This window comes from Electrophorus electricus, chromosome 14 (genome assembly GCF_013358815.1).
Source record: "Electrophorus electricus isolate fEleEle1 chromosome 14, fEleEle1.pri, whole genome shotgun sequence".
Lineage (NCBI taxonomy): Eukaryota > Metazoa > Chordata > Actinopteri > Gymnotiformes > Gymnotidae > Electrophorus > Electrophorus electricus.
Genome location: NC_049548.1, coordinates 3,360,934 through 3,384,085, shown reverse-complemented (window position 1 = coordinate 3,384,085; position 23,152 = coordinate 3,360,934). Strand labels below are relative to the sequence as shown.

Here is a 23,152-nt window from a genome sequence, read left to right as displayed (position 1 = left end):
TCTAGCTAAAATAAACCAACAAAGGCAAAGAAAGCGGTTCATGACATTTACACCGTCCCGATACGAATATTCAGCATTTCACTCGTCCTCAGTCGTATAACTCCGGCTGTCCGAATGCAGCAGCAGGGGAGCAACGATGTCTGATTGACAAATGCTCTGGAAATAAACCCTCTCTAATGATTAGGCCTACGAATATGAATCATAGATACAGAAACACCTCTCCCATGTTCGACCTTTTCCAAAAGAAGGCGATCTGGAATGTTTAGTGAAAAGACACAAGCGGGCCCCTCTCGCTTAAAGCGTGAATTATACATCCACCGTTTTAAAAACCTATTGCACCTACATCGGTCCAATGAAAATTAAAGTCGTTAGTATGTCAACGAGGTGTGGGTGAGTGCATATAACCCCGGAGTGTGTGTGCTCGTCCGTGTTGTGGCGAATGGGAAAGCGGAGGGCTCCATCACCAGGAGACGCCAACGCCAGTTGATGCGTCAACTTTGTTTTCTTTTATTTATTTTTTAGAGGTTTGCACACACAAAAAAACGACATGTATATTGGGTTTGGCTACATTAAAGGGGGCAACGCGTGGTATAAGAATCGTGTGGTTCTCGAAAGCTAACCATTTTTACGTTTAACTATATTCTACGGGTTTCTTTCCCCCGCTATAGTTATCATTCTGCTAGCTCGCAGCTGCTAGGTGGCAGCTAGGTAGCTAGGTTAGCTAATCAGCCGCCGGCCAAATTACCAGCTCAACTTCAGGATGATTCAAAGGATTTTCGGATAAAGCGGCATCTTAGACGACACGGTTTTTCACAACCCGAAATTTGGATTTTGTGGCGCTCGATGCAAAAATGAAGAAACAGTTTAATCGGATGAAACAACTCGCCAACCAGACAGTTGGCAGGCAAGTATAAATTGTTAAAACTGTTTGGTCTGGTGTTGTGCTCTGTTGCCAAGACGGTGGCTCTTCGATAACTGTCTAATCAGATTCGTCTTTAAAATACTACGCTAAATAAACGCCGTTTGTTTTCATTATGTTGGGTTGGTTGAATTTTCCCGTTTATTCAACAGCAAATGCCTCCTGAGCTCAGTTTAAAAGACTTTTAACCGAGGCCACATCAGCCCTATGGCACAGGGCTCCGTAGAATAAAAACAAATCGCTATCAGAAGTTGAACAGTGTAGCTTTGTGTCTAGTAGTAATCACCAGTGTCAAGCAAGTCATTTTGTGTACACTTTAGCAATGTTTTGTATATGGTGAATGCACTCGGTATTAAAAGAAATATTTAAAAAAGGGGGTTGGGGGGGGGGGGGGGGAACAAAACTGGTCGCTCAACCCAGCCTCGCATTGTATGCGAGTCAGGGTTAAAAACATATGAAAGACAGATTAGATACATATGTTCTGTCCCATCCTCCACCTTATCCCTTTCCCCTTGAGTCCAGTGTAATTGATGTGCTCGGTATGTGCTTGTTCATCATTTACAAACTCCTCTGCTGACAATCCCACAGGGCAGCTCCCAGTATACTGCCTGTGCTTTTTTTTCATTATTGTGAAAGGCTTTGGAATTTTGTGCAGAAATTGTAAATCGGTTAGGTAGTTCATGTTGTTGAAGTTCGCAAGTCTAAGGAAAAACGGACTTTCTGCATTTATGACCTATTATATAGTGTCATTGTTTCTCAAGAAAATTGGCTGTGGCTTTATTTATGCATATTGTTGACACAGTTTAGAAATGGGTGTCAAGGCTCTCACCTGTGTTGTGACACACATTTTAAGTAGAAACATTCCAGTGCCCACAACTCCCTTCAATGTTCTAGAAAATTCAGGGTAGCCACATTGCTATCCTTAAATCCCAGATTTAGTGTATCGACCAATGACTTCTCATTTGGTGTGCAGAGAATCACCTGTCAATCTATCGCTTTGAAATGCATGCATTCTTTTTGTGTGTTTACAAGGGAATACCTGTGTTCACGTTTGTGAATTAAATGCATGCACATGAACTTTGTGAATGTCAAAGAATCTTCCTTGGCATTGTTCCTGTTCTCAGTGATTGAAACCCTCAGATACAGGGACGTGCCTTTCTATTCTTTACCACAGCGCAAGCACTGACCTTCAGTGTGCCTGTCTTGTTTTGTTTTCATTCTGTTTGAATGTCTGCAATCTGATCGGTCTCCGGAGGCATGTTGCAAATGTGATATCTTCTTGTGACAAAGGCACAGTTATGATCTGACTAACCCCAGGCTGTCTTCGTAGTGGTGAAGCCTTACCTCACATAATCTGATGCCTCCTGCTCCAAAACATGACAACACGGATTGATCCTAATTTTACCACAAGGCCTGTTTGGGGGAGTATGCTCAGCGTGCCCAGGTGTTTATCTGAGGTGTAAGATGGTCTCCAGCCCCTGGCTCAAGATTACAGGGAGGTCATTCGCAGCAGGTTGGAGCACTTGCCTCATAAAGAAGCAACACTATTTCTGTGAAAGGCTGCGTTTAGGCACATGAGAAATCAGTAACATTTTGGCTGTTTTCATGTTAGGCTAAGGCAGAATGTAGTTGAATGAACCAAGACAACGTTGAACAACCATGGCAAATGGCAGCTAAACCCATTGTAACTGTATCTATAGTGGAGGCCTGTGTCTGAAGAACTATTGTACAATATAATTGTCATATTTATTGGCCTTTGGAGTATTTATATCACAGAAAGCAATATGCATTTGAGCTCAACTGGCGAATCGCAGTTGTTGTTTTTTTCAGTTGCTGGGGACAGCCTGACCAATCAGGGATGAGGGTTCGGTGAGTGTGCTGATGAATCAAGGCATTCACATGATCCAACAAATAGAATTTGGATCAAAATGATGCAGGCTAATTCTTAAACGTGTCACATTAAGGCGGATGGGTACGGCAAAGAACATCAGTCGTATGTATCTCCAGGATAGAAACTAGTCTATTGTCCATGCAGTCTTAATCTAAAGCAATACATTTACTTCAGCACCTCTGTTAAGTGGTGTTAAATCCAGATACCTGCCGGTGAAGCTGCAAATGACAGACGTGTACATCTGGAATAGTTGTGACACGCCAAATGTATTTTGCTAACCGTAAATCATGAGCCTCTGATGCGGAAAGCAGACCGGAGTGTGGAAGAAGTGGAGGGTGTGGGGCTATGGGCCCAGGGGTCGGACACAGGCCTCAGCTGCTCCCACGGTTCCTGTGATTGTGATGAGGCAGTACACTCTGTTCAGCATGTAGCTTCTCAAAGGAATTTTAAAAATGTTTGTTTTTTTTTTTTTTAGAAATTTTAAACAGGAAGTGCTCCTGGGGGAAGTTTACTTTCTAGGAATTAAATCATAGTCAAGAAGACAAGCACACGGTGTCGTTTTTAAACTAAACACACTTGGATTGAATTATTTAAATAATTTTTGGTATTCTTGAGTCAGTAGCAAAATCAGTTTACTTTCCCAACAGACTTGTGATAAGATTTTGCCGTCATTTTGGTTTACTTTGAGTTAATTGAACCGAAAGGGTGTGTATAACTGAAAAGCTGAGAGCATCAGACGTTGAACTGAAGGTTTCCTAAATGAGAGCTAATGTCTTCCAGTGTGGTCAGGCTGTCAGTGACTTAACCGCAAGACTGGCAGATTGCACACAAAATTAATGAAGTTTGAGGGAAGTAATGTCTTGCTGTGGACCATCCACATCCATTAGTTCATTGCCATCAGTTTATCGTATAAAGCAATGGGTGTTCTGGAAATCTAGCTGCCCTCAGACCATATGAAAACTATTTAAAAAAGAAGAAAAGGAAGTTAGGTTATTTGCCATGACTCGAGTAAGTCTGTGTCTTTTTCCACCCATATCCTATCTATCTGACCTGACCCTGAGGCCCCTGTGTTACCTCAGATGAACATCATTAGCTCAGTCAGCTAGTTGAGGATGTCAACACATTGTTGTGCATCCACAGGGGCTTTTCCAACAACCAGAGTTGCTGTTCTACCCACAATCACATTTCAGGTGGTGTGAAGCTTCTACAAAAATTTTTTGATCATAACTGATTCTTTGGTTCATAAAACACATTTTTTAAACAATTAGATAATGCTACATGAAGATGCTATTAAACTACTTGCTTGAAACGTGGCGTGTTGTTGAATAATTGTAAAAGTTTACATGCCCATGGCTTTTGACATCATGTGGTGCTCTTGTGAGCGTCAGTGTCTGCGTGCGGTATTTGGCTATTGCCATGTGTGGGTCCCTAGGTCCCTAGGGGTTGGTAACTGCCCACTCTGCTTGACAAAAGGCCTCCAGATGCTGCACGGTTGCCGCCTGCCTGGCACGGAGCATGCACGAAACACACATTCCCTGCTGAAGTGGTCTGGCTCTGTGAGCGTCCAGAGCTCTTCAGGACCTCCACCTTCTCCTGCCCGCCCACCCACCCCCTTGACCTTGCACTCCGCGGCACGGCCTACTGGGAGGTCTGGAGTGCGGCCTGCTGGCCAGTGTCCGAGCCGCCGCATGCATGTTTTCCTCCTGGATTTTTCGGACAACCTGGGACATTTTATCTCCTCTTTCAATCTTGACTAAATTTCCTGTAGCAATGGAGCTCTCATGCCCTCTGCAGAGCAGAGATCCACCTCCTTTTCCATCTGGAGGGATGGTGTGTTTCCTTTCATGGGCCTTGCTGACCTCTCTATAAGTGGTGGTGACAATAGTTTATCCTTTGTCTAACTAAAATACTTTATTCCAGAAGTACAGGGCTTTGTCTAGATGCCGTTTGGCATATTTACAAGCATGGTTTTTTTTTTTTTTTTTTTTTTTTTCCCCCAGTTGTTGCAAGACTTTCTTTCCCTGGCAACTCTGTTATCCAGCCCATTTTGGTTCAAGTCCCTTCTTGTTGATTCCTGTCAAGAACACTTGTAGATATTTAGAAGTCTGTCTGGCTTTTTTCTTTGCAACTCATTTACTTGTGTTGGAAGCTGTCTCTGAAATTTGGCTTGGTCAAATTTGCCTTGGCTTGGTCTGCGAAGTCAGTGCTTTTCTATGTTTGGTATTTTAAAACATCTATCTATTACTTTTCAAACATTTTTAAAAAACATTTAATTTTAAAAAAGTATTTTTTTTTTTTTGTTTTGTTAAATAAGAAACCCTATAGTGATACTTGGCATTGGCAGATCGTTATACCATTTTGCTGATTTTTTTATTTTTTTTATTTTTTTATTTTATTTTATTTTTTTTATTGCACACTCTCTTTTAACAGTTCTTTTTCCTCATGTTTTAAAGAAACCTTGAGTTTGTTCATACCAACTTGTTTTGCTTGTTTTCCAAAAGACTAGGAGAACTCCTCAGCAAAAAACACCACTGCAGATTCTTAAGGACGGAGTAGATTACCATCTCGACCTTCAAACCGAACTATATTTCCTTGAGTGTGCAAGAGCAGGCCTAACATGTGGCCTAAAAATAAGAAACCTTTTTATTTTCCGACAAACACCATTTTGTTTATTAAATATGTCATGCCCCTTAAAGGATAAACATGCCATACAACACTAAGAATTCTGAATATATTCTAGGAAAAAGTTTTAAAAAACGATATATATATTTTTTTAAAACTCAAAATGCCAGGAGTGTGCATGAGCAGAACTAATCCATTCAGTTGACTAATCAGACAGCTGTGTTGTCTTCATATACATGCTTCTATATACATGTTCCCAGCTTTCTGTTCTGATGGACATTTGACAGTGTCTTGGCTCAGACCATGACTGCAAAAAGTCTTTAGAATTCAGCCTTTTGGGTGCAATCTTTCCTGCTCTGTGTTAATTGGAAGAGGTTGTGCACCACTGTCACGGGGTTAATGCCGTTAGCGCCAGTTTGGCCAGCACTGTGAGAGACTGTGCTGGCCTCTATGCAGCATGCTACATGAGCCCTGTGACAGGAGGTAATCTGCTTGGTGTGACTGTTCATTTCTCACACACACACACACACACACACACACACACACACAGAGCCCTGGGTCCTCTAATATTTGCATTTACAGCTTTTAGCAAACGTTCTTGTCCAGAGCGACCTTCGCTAGAATAGTGATTAGTTGCCTCCATGGAAGAAATCCTTATGCTAGTATACCAGGCCTGCTAGGAAAGAGCAGGACCATGTTTGACCTTTTTAGGGACGTGTCTGTCTTTAGAAATAAGATGCAGGAAGCTGATGGATGGAGCAAAGGGGTGTGTGAATGTACTTGGGAAAACTGAATATAACCAACACTTTGGCTATGGCCTGATGGAGGGACCCTTTTAGTAATCTCAATTTAACAGTAATATTTCATTAATATATATTTTCATTAACTTTGATTTTTAACCCACCCACCTTTCCAATTTCTACAGTATTAAATAGGGAATGCAGTGCTGTATTTTGTGTTTTTTTTTGTTTGTTTTTTTTTCCCTTCTTCTTCCCCATAGCAAGGACTATTTAATGATGCCAGCTTTATTGTTGATGGCAGTTGTAAAGGAAGATGTTAAGAGAAAGCCAAAACCTAACACCAGTAAGCAAATCAGATCGCCTCTTGTGCAGCAGTAGCGCCTCTGGTTGGTAAGTCCTGGTTAGGCCATGTGTGATATAAGCAGGTGTTATCCTCTCAGCGTATGGGAAGAGCTAATCTATGCCATGCTCAAAGCCTACTATTAGTTTACTATTAATAGTGCCTAACCATTTGTGCATAATGGTGAGGCAAGGCTGAGGGTGGAATGCTGAGACTATTGGGAACCTTAGCCACCCACACTCCATTTCTGCCAGCTGCATGCCTACTGACTGCTGGCTGTTGACTGGCCCCTGACATGATCTGTACATATAACTAGTTTTATTTTGTGTATGGTAGGGGTGGGCAATATGGCCAAAAAAAGGTTTTCCCAACACATGATGTGTATTGTATGTTTAGTTTTATTTAGCACAAGTGAAACAGCAGTGCAGAAGTGCCACAATTTAAAATGGCTTTGTTCCTTTTATTAATTGTTTACAAATCTATTTGCAAAGGAACAGGAAGGAAAATCAAATAGTTGGTCCATACACACTTAAAAAAAAAAAAAAGTATATTAGAATAATTGCTGAAATCTATTGGCTACTTGCATTTTCAATTTGATAACACAACTGTATTGTTTACAAGCTCTCTCTGTTTGTTTTATAAATGAAACATGTAGTTGGACTATTTTTAGAAATACTGAAATTATCCATGTAATGGAAAGCATATTGTAAGATAATTAGTCACGATAATGATGAAATCTTGCCATATGTAGTGTAGATTGTGCAGAGTGGACCTCAGCTTGGTTCATTACACGCCTACAGTTTTTCATTTCTTTATCTTTTGTAGTTTAAAGATGATCCTACTACCCTTAAGTCAAATGTATAATAGTATACAGGCAAAACATCCAGTACCCTATGTAGGTTACTTTTACATGGGGTAGGATTTGGCATATTCCTTGTTGTGTCTGCTTTGTGTGTAGACCATGCTTCTTGTCAGTTCCCACGCTGTGTAATTGTGCTGATGCCCCATGTAAACTTGTTTGTTGACATGACTTGTGCAGTCTACTCATCTAAACCTCTCCTGCTTTTTCTCTTGCAGAGCTGAAAAAACAGAAGTCCTCAGTGATGACCTGCTACAGGTGACTCCTTTTGTTCTTTTGCTTGCAGAATCTGAAATGGCTTCTTTTCTTCAATATACTGTATGTGGTGGAAAAGCCATTGGCTCATCCTGTGTGTTGCACTATTCAGCCTAGGAAGGACTGAGTTCTCTAAAAAATGTTTGTTTTTGTTTTTAATGGAACATGACCCATCCATTTGACCTGCTCTGTGAAGCCTGTATTCCAACTTGAGTTAAATCTTGGGAAATCACTGAGTCATCATGTTGCAACAGGTGTTGTCACTGCTGCTAGGCAAATTTTGTTCCAAACATTCAATAACATGAAAGAGAATACATTCCAGTGTGTCAGTATGACCTGATATGTCACTCAAAGCTTTGGCTTGGATATTGTATAGCCAATGGCAAAGTGATGAACTAACGGTGAATGAAATGTGCCTCCTACTTCTTGTGTATGCAGAAATGTATTTAAAGAGAGCGAGAATAAATAAAAAAACTGAACGGCTGTTTAGAGTGCTGGTGCTCGATCAGGGCACACATCTGTCCTAATGTACAAGTACTTTTGCTCACATGGTTTTTGACAGCCTGCATGTTAGTCTACCTCTTGCTGATGTGCTAACATTATATTCTATTCTGGTGGACATGTGGCATTCAAAATTGTTCTTCACCCCCTCAGCCCCCTGCTTTGCATGGACCAGACTGGTGTCCGGTCCCCCAACCCAGCTGCCTGGGGCTTCCTCAGGGATTCCATGCATATTCCTTGCTCTTAAAGTCCAGTCCCAGGCTCCCCTCCACCTCTTTAGAGGCACAGTCAGTGCAGCACCCACTAGTTGTGTGCGCAATCTATGCAGTCTTGTTTTTTTTTGCCCATTGGGGGTGATTGGTGACTTCATATCTTTGACCTGGGCCTCATCCATTTTGGAATGAAGTCAACATGTTTATGGAAGAATAGGTGGTTTCCCTTACATGTTCCCTGGTCCTGTTAACATAGCGGAAGCAGGGAGATTAGAGAGTTTTCCGTATTCTGTCAAACACTCATGAGATACTACACTGATTCCATTTCCAGGGGCCTGTTCGTTGTTTGGTTTTGTTTAGTCTGTAGTGGGTTGGCCAGTGTCCATCTTGTGATGGAAACAGGGAAACGTTTTAAAGGCCTTTTGCACCAGCTAATACAAACGCTCCTAGAACAGGATCCCCCAAATAGAAAAAGGACACACCCCAGTCAGGGGATTCTGTGTCCGTTCCCATGCAGGGCGGCCAAGGCAGGAGACGCCTCAGCAGAATGCGCATTTGACCTGTCTGTGTGGGGTTAACTGCGAGGCAGGAATGACATACAGGGGGTGTTGAGGGGTGTGAGGAGCCAGTTATCTTTTCATCCAGCCTGTGAAATGCCTGAACTCTGATCCTGTTTTAGGAACAGAAGCACAGCCTCTCTGTCTGTTTTTTTCATACATTCCTCTCCATTAAAGCATGCAGTTTTAATAGTGGCACATTTTAATGTGTTTAAACTGTTAAATGTAGTTGAACATTCATAACTAGAGGGGGAAAAAAAAAACTTACTAGCTCAGGGGATGTGTTTGATTTGGAACTCTATTCCAGGTGTTTCAAGTATTTTTCAGTACTAGATATCTCTTGGGTATGTATAAAAGTATTGAGTATGTAGTATGAAAGGAATATCCAAAATGGCAGTCCTTCTACCATCAGTGTGGAATATTCTACTTGTCAAATTCCTGTGTGTCACTGAGTTTTAAAAAGCACATGCCTCCCTTGGGAGGCCGTGGTAAGTTGTGCATGAATTTAACCCAGCCCTAGTGAGTATCCCCTTCCCTCTAAAAAACCAAAAAACAAAAACAAAAAACCCAAAAACTGTTTAGGTCCATGTTTGGCAGGTTATACTAATCTCACATTTAGAGGAAATCTAGAAAGGAAATGTGCATTTTAACATATTGTTTACATTTCACACAAATCTGTTGATGTGGTCTGCATCCTGCAACACTAAGGGTTTATTAAGTAGCATGGCATTGTCGCTTCAAGCCTTGCAGGGGTGTTAGGAAATCTGCCTCTGGAACTTGTCCTTGATGTCACTATATAGTCTGCCTCACTGGCTCATCTAAATCGAGCACTTAGATGTGATTTGACATGGACTGTGGACTTTCTGTTCACATGCTGTTCCTGCACAGATTGAGCGCCGTATGGAGCTTGTGAGGGTCGTCTCCCATAACGCGCACAAGAGGCTGATCACGTGTCTACAGGGACACATAGGTGCAGATGCTGAGAAGAGACATGTAAGGGCCACTCGCGTTACTAAAACAAAAACAATCCCACAGAGTTCCTTCTGGTACCATCCATGTGAAATGTCTGCATGAGCTTGTGTCTGCTGTTAGAGCTCTGTTTCTTCATGTCGCAGAAAAAGCTCCCGCTCACAGCTTTGTCACAGGCAATGCAAGATGGCGGCAGTCAACTAGGGGAAGAGTCTCTCATAGGGTAACTGTGGAATGTGTCTTGTTACTCCATTTTCTCCTTCAAAAGTTCACGTTTCAATCAATAATTTATATCAATAATCAATGATGCATGTGTGGTCTGGGCTATTTCATTGCATAAACAAGTGTTGCTTATAAAAAGCATAATTTTAAAAACTTTAAATATTAAAATGTTTACAGAACACTCTAGCATAACTCTCTGAATGTAAAGTATATTTGAGTGTATTTGGCTGGATGTTGGTAGGAAAATGATGGAGTTGTGTGGTGAAGCAGAGAACAAGCTTGCTTCTGAACTGATGCAGCACGAGATGCAGATTGAGAAGGACATTTTGGACCCACTTAATCAGTTAGCTGAGGTAAGTACAGAAGCCTCTCAAGTTCTGCTTTAAAACACACTTTTAAGGCACCATCTAATACTTAGAAACTGCAGTTGCTATATGTTAAATTATCTAAAAATCTGTAAGTAAAATCCATAATTATTGCCCATTTGTGATCATGCAGTATGCTTGTTACAATGTGTACTGCATATATTGTTTTTTAGGTGGAAATCCCCAATATTCTCAAACAGAGGAGACAGTTGGCCAAGCTGGTATTGGACTACGATTCTGCACGAACAAGGTAATTATAGCATAATGGCAGTGGACTTGCTGTCCTGGCTTCAGTTTGTTTTGTGTTTGCATTCAAGTCACTTTCACAAGGTAGCAGAACTGTAATGGTTGAGATCTCCAGTGAATCTGCAGTCCCTTACCCTGACACTGCTAAGATCCTGCAAAGTTAAACTAGCAACACCAGAACTGGGTAATGGCTTTGTGTGGAACATGAGAAGGTAAGACAGCACTTTTAGGAGGTTCTGAAAACAGACTTTAGTTCTCCATGACTGTTACTGTTGTGTGTGCAACATGGGTGAAGTCAAGTGCGAACTGACTCCTCTCCTGTCTAGAACAGCCACCAGACAATTAACAATTCAAAGAAAGACCCTCATTCAGCATCAGACTTGCCCTTCTTCCCTGGCAAACTAAACCAAACCAGTTTTACTGCAAACACAAATACACAAGTCTAACAATAAGTATTCCATATCCATCAACTCGTATCTCCCATCCCTACCTTTCATTCTGACCAGATTTCTTACAACACAGCCTTATTCCCACTGTCTAGACCCTGCAAATGAAGCTTCCTGAACAAAATGCAAATTGCAAACAAGTGTTAGAAAGCTATTGGGCTGGACAGTGTTATGCTTAATGGTTTTGACGTGCCTTGATATGCTTAATGGCTGCACTGATGAATTAAACTTGTGGTTTTACTGACTTATATCTGTGCTTGCTCCAAGTATGGTATGATTAGAGACCTACAGCAATGACTTCATCCATCAAGAAAGTGTTTGGATTTTTGTTATGTCAAAACAACCACTTGCACTACAGTTTGCACTAGGACTAGCAGGTTTGACAGGAATCTTAACATGGGCCTCCACATGATTTGAAGCACCTTCAGGTCCCTGGCACATGCAAGAATACCATTAGTTTTCAGGAGGACTGTCCTGGCAATTTTTCAAATCAAACTTTGCTAGCTGAATTATTATTATTTTTTGCAAATAATACACCCAGCTTCCTGACTAACAGAAAACATTGTGTAGGCTTGGCCTTCATCTCTAGAATTTGTTCTCTCTAAGCACCAGAGTATCACAGGGATGTGTACTATAACCTTTACTGATGTCTTTACTGACCTCACCTTAATGGGCACAACAGTTAAACTGCTTAAAGGCTAAGAAACCATGAACAATGAAACTATCATAAAGCTGCATATCATGAAACATTAATTCATTCACCTTCTAAACCACTTAATCCAATTCGGGGTCATGGGTGGCCAAGAACAAGCCCAGCACAGGGTGCCGATCAATCTAAAAACTGAACACACTTGCGCTGGGCCAATTTAGAGATGCCAATAAATATAACACGCACATCTTTGGAATGTGGGCGGAAACTGGAGCAGTGGAAACCCACGTAGACACAGGGAGAATGTGCAAAATCCACACAGACAGCGGCCGAGCCAGGAAACCCAGGCCAATGGAGATGTGAGGCAGCATTGCTAACAACCACACCTCTGTGCCACCCATATCATGAAACAGAACATCATAAATCATGATGTTGTTGACACAGACAGTAGACAACGTAGACTAGCTGACTAGTTTCTATTTGTTTCAGTGGGAGCTGTGGCAAAATGCGTATCATTTTCATGTATAAACCTTCACTTATTTTTGGTAGGTCTGTGAGTTAAGAGACATGGGTTGCATATCAGCAGCTTCTACACCCAGTATTGTTTTGTATTTTGCAATTTTGGTATACCAAAATGAAGGTCAGCAATGAAAAAATATTATTATTTTTTATTTTTTTATTTTTTTCCCCTTATATTTTTCTCAAACATTTCCTACACCATGTACATCAGTTTTACAGGTTTATTGCTCAGACATCTGAAGTTGTGCTTTTATTACATTTTAGGTGTGGGTTTGTTTTTTGTTTTTTTGTTTTTCCATAATTCATTTACTAGTGGTTATGTAGTAAACACCAACATTTGAAACCTTACAAGTGGTTTATCTGTTGTAGGCTTTAAGTACTAGTGACACAACTCTTACTGACTACATGACCTTTTATGCACAGGCTCAGTTCCTCTTGGTGATTTAGTGTTGCCCAGCACAACAGGTTGCAGAATATCTCACAAACACTGGAAATGGTTTTACTTTAAGAAACTGCTTCCTATATACATCCCCTGATGATAAACAACACAACAGTGTACTCTGCCAGTTCCTCCACCTCCACTTTTGCTTTGTATGTACTTACTTAAAAATACAAGTTCTACAGAGTTTTGAATGAAAACATCCTTAAAGCTGACATGACTGTCTGTCTGATTTGGAGCAACACCATCTAAGCCTGCGTTTCATTCTCGTCAGGATGTCCATCGTTGTGGGCCAATTGGCGACATTACTAGAGCACTTCCTTGTGGTCTGTCCCTTAGGTGGTTGCAGACGACCAAGTCTATAATCTCGGGATCAAACACAATAGCACTGACAGCCAAAGCAGACTCACTTAAAGAAGAGATGGATGAGGCGATGAACAAAATGGAGCTGTGCAAGGTACTTCCATGCTACACACGCATGCACTCTGTTCCATCACACAGCACTTCATTGGCTCAGGATTGCATTATGTTAAAGGGTGAGGTGTGTGTGTGTGTGTGTGTGTGTGTTTTTGTTTTTTGTTTTTTTTTAAATCTTCTGTGTCAGTGTTGCATCCTCGATCACTGTTTGCATGCAAGTGTGTAGTAGTCTTAATGTCCCATTGTTCATTGCTGAGCAATGTTTTAATACCACTTTACCAATGCAAATATGGTGTGGGTTATTACTCGTTGACAAGCATCGTCATGGTCAGTGCTTGCTCCTCCTGCTCTTCGTAGCTGTCAGGGGTGACATGCGGAGCAAGCAGTGATCACTCCATCACCCCTGAGAGTTCACTGTAGAAATGCACACCCCAACACTGCCAAATTGAATCATGGAGCACATGTGGAGTGGATTATCGATACGAGACTGAGCAACCATAAGTTGAGGAATGAGCAAACTCGACTTTGTTTCACAGCACATTCTTTTGTACTTGTGCGTTCAGACAATCATTAACTGCCTAATCAAACCACTCAGTGGTTCACACTGACTTGTAGCATATAAAACAATAGTTTCCATTACATAATTAGTAAAAGGTTAATTGTGTTAGATTACATATATAGCTTTGTTGTTGTTTCTTGTTTTGAGTGGAATGGTTTGAGTCATGCCTACAGGTTTTTTTCATTAGAGTTAAATATCTTTTTCTTCCAACCCCTGTTCAGGATCAACTTTCAGCCGACATGTACAATTTCTATTCAAAGGAAGGGGACTATGCTCGCTACTATGTTATGGTGAGAACATTTTGTGGTGGGTGTGTTTAATAGTCGATAGCCACAGATTGTGTTCTTCGGTTACTTTGTTTACTGCTGCTCATGTTGTTGTGTTTTTTCCTCCCATTGTTCATTTTCCAGTGGCCCTGCATCCTCAATGTGTTCTCTGTTTTCAGTTATTGGAGGCCCAAGCGGATTACCACAGAAAAGCTCTCTCCGTGCTGGAAGGTGTTCTGCCAACCATTCAGACCCAGCAAGGTGCGAACACTCCACTGTCCACTCTTGGAGTTCAACTGCAATGTTGAAGAGCTTTCCCACAACGCCTTTTTTTGAGCAATTGTCAAAAATAAATAAAGGCAGTGATGGTTAATAATTTTACACTCACTGCATTACTACTTAACAAACAATTGATTTTGGTTTTTTATACTTTTGAACGTTCAAGTCCAGTCCCCATGTGCTATACTGTAAATTGTTTCTCCTGAGAGCACATGTTGTTGTGTGAGACAGGCACATCTGATGTCCCAGCATGTAGAGTATGAGTCACACATCACATCTCACCCACCTAGTTCATCAACCCTGCTAGCACTAGCAAAAGGAGGAAAACGTGGATGCATTTGTCTAGGCTTGATTATTGGTTACAAAAACTGGATTCTTCCTGAATTTTAGCCAATTTTTTTTTTCTTGCCTTTCTGATCCTTTGTAGAACGCCAGGTTTTATAGGGTGTAGCATGTAACAGCAATAATAATAATATTAAAAATAATAATAACAAATAGTAGCTGGCTAACACTTCAAGACTTTCGTTTGAAAGTTTACCCTTATTTTACATGATGTACCAAGTACAGATTGCTTTGACAGTAAAAGCTATACAACTTTCCGTTATTATTGTTCCTAACTGTAGACTCCTGGACGGAGAAGCCTGCATTTGGAACAGGCTTGGATGAACATCTGAAGCGCAGTGGCAGGGAGATAGCACTGCCCATAGAGGCCTGTGTGATGATGCTGTTGGAGACTGGCATGAAGGAAGAGGTATGAAGTACCAGAGACCCAGATCTGAATTTGAATGATTCAATTAAGTGTGAATTTGAGCAAATGTTATTTATTTAGTTTAAGGGTAAAGAAATTAAGTGTGAATTTTACATTTTGTAAACTAATCGGTTTAGATTTGACTTTGAATCAAATTCCAAATATTCAAGTCGCCCAGATTCAGTGTAGCAAATGTCATTTAAATAACTGGCAGTGCTTTACCTGTCCAGCTATCTTAATATTGGCATCCAAGGTCTCTTATTTTTCCTCTGAGAATGAATTTAATTTCCAAATTGAATCTGAACTTCATGCTTGAATTTTTGGGACTTTGAAACTTCTATTATTATAATAATTTAAGTTTCAGATCTTTCTCTTGTTGACCTCCATAAATGTGAAGCCAAAAAGAGAATGTCTTATGTCCTATAGTGTCTTAATAAAAGAGGACATGCTCCTGTTCTCAACTTTAAATTTCGGATAAACAGGAATGATGCATACTGCAAGGTGACAAACTGATTAACCCTATCTCTACTGCAACATCTGAATGCAGAGGCAGCACAGGTCTTTGGGATGTAGCCTATGCAGAACATCTTGGGACTTGTCCCTCATTCGTTTCTGCTTGGTTCCCAGGGCCTTTTCCGAATAGCTGCAGGAGCCTCTAAATTGAAGAAACTCAAGGCAGCACTGGACTGCTCCACCTCTCAGCTGGAGGAGTTCTACTCCGACCCCCATGCTGTTGCTGGTACAGCAGCTCTGCCCGTATTGCAGAAATGCTTATTTATCAGATTTAACCTAAATGGTGCATTTTCAGTTTTTCCCTCTTCTGTGTCCAGGCGCTTTGAAGTCTTATCTTAGGGAGCTTCCTGAGCCACTGATGACTTATGAGCTCTATGATGAATGGATTCAGTCATCCAAGTAAGCCCGTCCACTTTAAAATGTACATAAAACGAAACATTAAAACTGTTTTATTTAATAATTTTTTTATTTATTTCTATAATTACTATAATGTATATAAAAAGGCATTGAGAACTTTATTAAAATGTTTCTTGTGTAGTGTTCCTGACCCAGACAAAAGATTACAAGCTTTGTGGGTTACCTGTGATCAGTTACCAAAGAACAACAAGGCAAATTTTAGGTGGGTTTACAGAGCACGCAACTGTCGTGATGTCTGTTAAGTCTGAGAAATTTTCTGCTCACTGATTAGACTTATGTTTCAAAAGGTATCTTATGAAGTTTCTCACTAAGCTTGCTCAAGAAAGTGAAATCAACAAGATGACCCCCAGCAACATTGCCATTGTCTTAGGACCAAATCTGTTATGGGCCAAAACAGAGGGGTGAGAATTAATGCATTTATAGGCAGTGTGTGTATGTAAAAGACTGTGTAAGCTATGTGTTAGTCTTGTGCTTTGAACAACAGGAGCCTAGCAGAGATGGCTGCTGCAACCTCTGTTCATGTGGTTACGATTATTGAAGCCATCATCCAACATGTAGACTGGTTTTTCCCTGATGGTATGAACCATAAAAAATATTTTCTCTTAAAAAGGCTTAGTCAAACAACTTTGCAAATAATGAGGGGTGTATGTGTTTGTGTGTGTTTGTATTTTGTCTCCATTTAGATGTGGAGTTCAATGTATCAGGCATGTTTTCAATGCCCACACCCACGATTAACCATGTTAACCATCTGAGCGTTCCTGACTATGACTCGGGAACAACAGAGAGGAAAAGACCTAGCAGCGTGGTGGGACCTGAGAGTGACTTACTGAAACGAGACAGGTGTGTTCATGCAAAATGACCAGGATGTGGATCACAAACGAATAATCATTCTTTCTTTCAATATTTACTTTACTTCTAATTCACCTTCATTAATCAACCCCATTAACAGAATCCTGAACTACTGATATTGTCCTTTCACTGTAATTTTTGCAGTGTGGGGTATCTGTAGGTACAAATGGTACTTTGTTCCTGTCCTGTGTGTGTGTGTGGCAACACTCTTTCGGGAACATCTTTGCACTGGTGGTGTCTTCACTGTCTCTTCTCCCTTCAGCTCTGCTAACAAATTAATGGACCACAATCCTCGTAGAGGCAGTACGCTAACTAGAAAGCAACATGCTTCACCTGCCTTCCAGCCGCCTCTCCCACCGGTGGAGGCTGCGGGTACTGCAGGAGGCCAGCTTGGTGCTGAGCTCCTGTTCCAGCAGCCCACACCAGTGGGCCTGGGTGGAGAGGCCGGCCAGCCCAGTGTAGCACTTGGGGTGGCTGCCTTAACAGCAGCAGCACAGCAGCCTCTGTCCCAACACACTGAGGAAATCAGGTAAGAGTTGGGTATTGTGCAGCTCCATAGCTGGACAAGTTTTCTGCTGTGAAGTGAAAAATGAGCAGGAAAAGTTCTTTCATATTGTTTGTTTTTGTTGGCTTGTTTGGTCTCTTTCTTGTGGTCTGTACATTTTGGTCTCTGTTAATCTGAACAAATTCAAACAAATGAACAAGCAAAGGGGAAGTTTGCAATTCAGTTCAACTGAAGAGGCGGTCAGATGTCCACTCACAATAGGCACTGCTGTTTTGAGCCTCTAGCAAAAGATGTAGGCTGAAGTCCTACATGAATCAGTCTTGGAGGCCTTTTAAATCATATTTCAAAATGACTGAAATGGAAATATTGCAAACGCTGTCAAATTAATTCCTTATGTAAAAATTCATTAACTGCAAAAATATATTTTCTGTATCTCTTTTTGTACAATATATTAGCATGCCTTTATATGATCGTTTTATCTGACATCTCCCCATAGACGTTACTGCATGAAAAGGCAGTTATCGCTTTTTATCATCACTGCAAAGTCAGATATCATTTGTTTTGCAGTTCGAAGCTGCGTGATACTCCACCCACGTCTCTAACTCAGAGAAATGGCAGCGGAGGCTCAACACAGTTGAGTGTGGGGCCCCCTTTGGCAGGGTCATCCGGACCCAGCCCCCACATGGCACCCAGAGGTACACACCCCACCTTACTCATCCAATGAATGCCAAGGAATCCGTTCAGAATTCCTGAAACCTTTTCAAAGTTTGTCTGCCATAGGTACAAAGAAGCCAGCACCTGCTCCTCCTAAACCAGCCATCCCAGCTTCAGGACAGCTCACCAGCCAGTCAGCTCAATATCCCTCACCTGGTACTCCTCAGTCCTCTCCTAGACCACTCTCCAGTCACTCTCCAACCAGCTTGAGTCCTTCCCAGTCACTACTTCCACCCACTACGACACCTCGTCGCCACTCAGGCAACCAGCCTCCCATTCAGGCACCTAGCCATCCACCCCCAGAGCCCCCTACCCAGGTCACCCCCCCTCTTCAGCTCAAAGCCCTAGGCCAGACAGCAGGGGAGGCTGTAGAGGAGCCTTCCCCACCGAGCACTCCAACTCCACCAAAGACCCCACCGCCTATGCCCGGTGTTCTGGACAGTGCTAGCAACAACACTCCTCCCCTATTTCAGTCCGGCTCTCTGCCACGGCCTCGGCCTGTGCCTAAACCCCGCAACAGACCCAGCATTCCCCCGCCACCACAGCCTCAGAGCGCAGGCAGCGACTCCAATGGCATCTGCAGTGCTGCCTACAAAATGATGGGTGAGACTGTTGGGGGGGGTTAAAATAAGGTCAGCCAAGTTTATATGGGGTTTTCAATGAGCTATCTATTTATCTATCTATGAATGACATGTTTTCAGTATTGCGAACAATAGATACTTTGGTCAGGGTTTACACTTCTCAGTGTGACCTAGCGCCTATGCAAGGATATATGAGTTGAGTGATCTGGCTCTGAGAACATGGCCCGGTTTCCTAAACGCTTTGTAAGTCATCTTAAATGACAAAGGGAGTGTGCAGTGTTGTAACTCGCTCTACCATTTAGTGATCATCTTTGAGCATTTTGGGACCCCCAGCTCTGATCTGAAAATCCACATCAAAGCTGTGTGGCTCACATTTCTGTTGTATATCAGTTAAGTGTTAACATAAATTTGGCCATAATCTGTACATTGTAAATAATGTTATTTTAATTGTCAGCAGTGTTTTGTCCGTTATTTAATTTGCCCTCCAGTTAGCACACTCCCCATTTGTTCTCCTTCATGTTAAATACTACCGTTTTAGTGTAAAGCACTAGCCCCCATACTGTGCTATGCTCCATAGCACTTACTACAGTTGTTACTTACAAGTGTCAAATGTAAACACATCAACAGGCGCCAAGATTCAATCTCACAAGTACTGAAGTCAGTTGAAAAGACAAGCATAATTGGCCATACAGACTGCAAACACTAAAATGTGCAATATGTGCACTCTGCTAGTAATTTTTTTTTTTTCTCCTTCTTTTTGTAAACACTTTTGAATTAATTGTGGAAATTGTGAACTAAAGAATCATTATATATCCATAAAGGTTTTATTTGGACATTTTTTCTTTTAGCATAATTTTGTTTTTTGACACTTTTTTTTTTCCCCTTTAGTACTGTAGCATTACCTACAACCGGATAGTGACTAACTTTATTATTTTTGTGCAGATTCGGGGATATCTTTCAAGGGGCTGGGCCGAGTCCTTATGCCTGACATTCCCACAGAGCTGCAGCCTGTAACCCAGCTACTGGACCCTGACCTGGACTCTGAGAGCACAGTGCTGTAAAGAGGAAGATGGCGCTGGCCTTGAACCTGCTACCCTATCCTACCCTAGCCCACAGGTTCTCTGAAACGCTGCTGTTCTCACCCTCTTACCAAAGTGCTTGTCAGCTTGGCTGCATATTCCCAAAGATGTGGACAATATGCCTGTGACACAGGAGGAAGAGTGGGGCAGGATCATTAAAAGCTCTCCTTTATTCTAAGGGAATGTTAAATTGGGCAACTGGATCCACTTCTTTTTCAACATGAACAATGTACTGGTTTGAGCTAAATGCTGGTTTGTCTTAAGTGGCCTTAGTTTAAAAAAACAAACAAACCATGTTTGTTTGGCTTAGGATAGTAAGTAGAAACCATACTCTGGCTTCAAATGTAGCTTATGACTGCAGGTTTCCAGTCAGGTAATATACCTTACCATTTTGTGTCTGAAAAATGTCCTAGATCTCTGTATATATTTCCATCATCACATTCCCTAAAGCTTAGTTGGTATCTTGGTGGTTCCTTTTTTGCTTTGAAGCAACCATTATTAAGCCTGTTCTGATTAATAGAATTACACAAAATATGTAACATACAGTAACGGTATACATGCCACTCGGTTCTGCCATTACCGGCTTGTTTTCCTAATCTTGGGGTATTCATGTGATTTTGGTGCTTGATTAATTTATTTCACTGCATTCAGCTACCTTTTCAAGAATTCAGTTACATGTGAAAGAATTTGGTTATCTATGTGGGAAATATTGACTCAAATGTCCAATATCATTATATGTGCTTGTTTTCCCTTGTTCCTAATAGTAAGCGATCTTGAATGGTACCAAGTTACACGAAACGTGTGCTGGTTGTGCCACCCTCATGATCGACAGTCTGGATGATCACTGGCCTTACCGTTACCTTGCTGCCTTGCCCTTTTTGAAGGTTTGGAAAATTTAAACCATAACTGTACTGGCTGAACAGAAGCTGTACAAAACGTTTTGAACATAACAGACTTTAGAAAAATAAAATGCTTGTTATTACTGCCTAAAGATTAAAAAAGTACAATGACAGCTCTGTTTGGTGTGGGTTGCTTTTTCTTTGAAAAGTGAATATTCCATGCTGGATCCCAAAGGTCTTCATTCTTTTTATTCTCTCTACCAGTAGAGCTGATGTATTGGCCACACAATTTCTAATAATTAAAATATATTCATCTGAATATTTGACACAAACTACCAAATCAAAATACCTTTTATATCTAACTCTTACCTGAGTCCAAGAGGATGTTAACTGGTTTTGTGTAACTATGAAGGAAGCTAGTGGGGGAATGTAGGACTTCATTCTGGCAGAGGTGAATGATGGTTTCTTTATCCAGAAAAGGTGGTTCTTGTGTGTTTGGCCCTTCACTCTACGTAACAACATTGGTGAAATTACACAGGAAAGTGAGCGTTTCTTCCCAACTCCTACAATATACCTGAACACAATCTTAACATGATAGTGGCAAACTGTGATCATCTGTACAATAAACATTTTAATAACAGAACAAAGTTTTGCTGAACAAAAGCACTAAAAAAAAGAACTGCAGTATTGCTAGTAAATTGTGGTACTTATGAAAGAATGCTGTCAGTACTTCAGTTAGCATTTTAAAGGCTCATGTATTACAGCTATTACTGTAAGTGGTTATTTACCCTGCCTTTCAGCAGACATGCACAAAATCTGTAAATCATGGCAAGGCTATGTTGGACGAGGAGCTCTACTGGCTGTGCCTGGGGAGATGCATCTTTGAGGCTGAGAGGAAGGTCCAAGATTTTGCACTCCCATGAGGGAAACATTCGGCCCAGTAAACAATGAGCAAACAACAGGATCCTGGAGTCCTTTAATAAAGAACTTTCACAAAACAAACCAAAAAAAAAAAAAAGACATCAGCCCCTACTTAAGAATTTACATTGTTTTAAGGTCATATCTAGCCACTGTATGTTTGACATTTATGACTGGGGTTTTCTTTGCTTCATAAACACCCTTAGTAAATAAATTGTGGATCATGTGTCTTACTTGGAGATTTCGCCCACGTCACTTAAATCCTTCAGTATCAGTGTGAGCACATCAGATGACGACTATAAGAAGCGGTAGTGGTAGTAGTGGGAGAGATGTAGATTAATACAAAGCTAACTAAAAATGGAACTGGTTAGCTATAGATTGTAGTGAATACACACACACATATAATCGACTGTCCTGACTTTTTTGGAATTGTGGTTGTATGTGTATATATACATACACACACACACACGTGTGTGTGTGTGTGTGTGTGTGTGTGTGTGTGTATATACACACACATACAACCACAATTCCAAAAAAGTCAGGACAGTCAATTATATGTAAATAAACAAGACACATTAATTCTGAAATTGACACCTGCAACACATTCCAAAAAAGCTGGGACAGGGCAATTTAGGTCTAATAACCATGTGACAAGTTGTAATAACAAAAGTGATGTGAAACAGGTGATGTTAAATATGTGAGGTAATCATGTCTTATATACAGAGCCTCGAAGATAGGCCTAGTCCTTCCAGAGCAAGGATGGGCTGAGGCTTGCCAATTTGCCAACAGACGCATCAAGGAATAAACCAGAACTTTGAGAACGATGCACTCCAAAGTCAAACTAATAGGATATTTGTCACCCTCCACAGGACACAATATAATTAAAAGGTTCAATGAATTTGGTCAAATCTCAGTGCATAACAGTCAAGGCCATAAACCACTACTCAATGGGTTTGATCTCCAGGATCCCTCAGATGTCAGTTTTAACAACAACCTTGTATCTGTATTGGATCTACTGGCTACTTTGGTAACTTTTACCAACACCATTCATTGCTGCATTTACACATGCATCGTAAAGCTTTACTATGCAAATAAAAGGCCAAAATCAACACTGTGCAGAAGTGCCACCAACTTCTCTGGACTGTCTCATCTGAGATCGATAGTAGGATAATGGAAGCGTGTGTTGTACTTTGATGAATCCAAATTTCAAACAGCCTGGAAAAAATAGCCATTGTGTTCTCTGGGCCATCCAAGAAGTTATCAGCATCAGTTCCAAAAATCAAAGGTGTCAGGCATGGGTAACTTGCATGTCTGTGAAGGCACCATTAAAACAGAGAGAGATTTACACATTTTGGAACATGAACTACCATTGAGAGACATGTCTGCATTTTCCAGTAGGAAATGTCAAACTGCATTCTGCTAGGATTACAAACTGTCACAAACCAGATGTGAGACAGATGCTGCTCCCAAGGAGGGCCAAGGAACGAGGACGCACGTGATGACCAACCCTACTCCGAGAAGAGGCTCGGGACCTACAATCAGATCCACCGTGGCACTGGACAGAATCAACTGAGTACAAATGATCCCTCCCAGGCTCAGCAGGATGGTTACTGGGACGCTTTTGCAGTCGACCCCTAGGACGAGGCGCAGGCCTTCCCAGATGGAATTGATGGTAGTCAGCCACCAACCCTGGATTCAAGATGCCCCGTGCTGAAAC

At 41.3% G+C, this 23,152-nt stretch overlaps 1 protein-coding gene across 5 annotated transcripts; it reads left to right on the top strand.

Annotated features, from left to right (window-relative positions):
* The first annotated feature begins 12 nt into the window (after positions 1-12).
* arhgap17a (Rho GTPase activating protein 17a) lies at positions 13-20,694 on the top strand. 5 transcript variants are annotated; one of them, XM_027006112.2, is made up of 20 exons: positions 13-904; positions 7,590-7,629; positions 9,785-9,889; positions 10,012-10,088; positions 10,329-10,440; positions 10,626-10,702; positions 13,091-13,208; positions 13,949-14,017; positions 14,173-14,254; positions 14,896-15,023; positions 15,648-15,759; positions 15,851-15,932; positions 16,072-16,152; positions 16,238-16,351; positions 16,435-16,526; positions 16,634-16,790; positions 17,062-17,328; positions 17,872-17,999; positions 18,085-18,174; positions 19,542-20,694. In XM_027006112.2, the coding sequence occupies exons 1-20, from the start codon at positions 852-854 to the stop codon at positions 19,658-19,660; spliced, it is 2,103 nt and encodes a 700-aa protein (XP_026861913.2). In that variant the 5' UTR covers positions 13-851; the 3' UTR covers positions 19,661-20,694. The 5 variants fall into 5 exon arrangements, with proteins under 5 accessions (XP_026861913.2, XP_026861911.2, XP_026861912.2 ...); XM_027006110.2 differs by having other exon boundaries at positions 18,085-18,621; XM_035533210.1 differs by lacking the exon at positions 13-904 and adding an exon at positions 6,491-6,562 and having other exon boundaries at positions 18,085-18,621.
* Positions 20,695-23,152: the final 2,458 nt, after the last annotated feature.